General features: G+C 37.6%; 1 protein-coding gene across 1 annotated transcript; it reads right to left on the minus strand.

The window, feature by feature from the left end:
• Window positions 1-282: 282 nt before the first annotated feature.
• LOC122044288 lies at window positions 283-912 on the minus strand. The gene has a single exon (XM_042604799.1). The coding sequence runs from the start codon at window positions 910-912 to the stop codon at window positions 283-285; it is 630 nt and encodes a 209-aa protein (XP_042460733.1).
• Window positions 913-1,362: the final 450 nt, after the last annotated feature.

The following is a 1,362-nucleotide window of genomic DNA, read 5'->3' on the forward strand; positions in this document are numbered from 1 at the left end:
GGATGTGAATTCTCCACCTTTATCGGACCGAAGAGCTTTGATTTGATAGCCACTATATTTCTCTACCATTAATTTGAACCTTTTGAAGGTTCTAAACACTTTCGATTTTACCTTTAAAAAATACACCCAAGTTTTCCGAGAATAGTCATCAATGAAAAACACAAAGTAATTATTCTCACCAAGTGATGATGGCTTGATTGGTCCACACACATCCGAGTGTATCAACTCCAATGGATGTTGAGCCCTTGTTAAAGACTCCTTGGGAAAGCTTTTTCTCGCTTGCTAGCCAAGAAGACATTCTTCACAAAGTTGATTAGGATGGTTTATGGAAGGCAATCCTTTCACCATTCTTCCTTTGCTCATCATTTTCAGCCCATCGAAGTTCAAATGCCCAAATCTCATGTACCATAGACAAGATGAATCTTTGAAACAAGATTTCAAACACATAGAAACATCACTTTGAATATTTAGCAAAAACATTCGGTTCTTTGTCATGGACACCTTAGCAAACAATCTTCCACTATCATCTTTTAACGTCAAGTATTTATCTTTTAGGTGAATATCATAATTCTTTTCTAATAATTGGCCCAAACTCAAAATGTTACTTTTCATGGACGACACATAAAATACATTGGAAATTAATTGATGACTGCCATCTTTTGAATGCATCAAAAGCGCACCTTTTCCTTTCACTTGAACTTTCGAAGAGTCGCCAAAAGTTATATCTCCATCGGTTGATTCATCAAGTTCCACAAACAAATTTCTCCTTCCGTAAATGTGGCTACTTGCGCCAGAATCAAGATACCATGTACTATCATTCTCATCTTGATCATTTTTGCAAGCTAGAAGCAAAGTAGGGTCCAAATCTTCTTTTGCATCATTACTCTCCGCATAATTGTTTGTCTCCTCCATATTATTTCTGTATTCCCAAGAATAGTGGCCAAGACGATGACAAGTAAAACACTCAACTTCAAATTTGTCATACCTCATTTGATGGCCTCCACGACTTCTACCTCTTCCACGACTTCTTCTTTGATTGAAGTTTTTACTCCTCTCATTATTATATGAGGTGTTTTTGTCACCTCGTCCACCTCTTCCATAACCACGACCTCGACCTTGGTCCTGCCCTCGAGATCCTCCATGTCCACGATCTCTTTGGGATGTGCCTTGGTTTGTGTCCTTCAATGATAGCTTTGCTTTAAAAGCTTGTTCAATCGATTCTTGAACCGATTTTATCAATCTTTCTTCATGTGCTTATAAAGATCCGGCAAGTTCATCAACGGTCATGGTGTCTAGATCTTTAGACTCTTCGATGACAACCACAATATAATTAAATCTTGGATCCAAAGATCTCAAAAATTT

The sequence above is a fragment of the Zingiber officinale genome, chromosome 2A, assembly GCF_018446385.1.
Source record: "Zingiber officinale cultivar Zhangliang chromosome 2A, Zo_v1.1, whole genome shotgun sequence".
Taxonomy (NCBI): domain Eukaryota; kingdom Viridiplantae; phylum Streptophyta; class Magnoliopsida; order Zingiberales; family Zingiberaceae; genus Zingiber; species Zingiber officinale.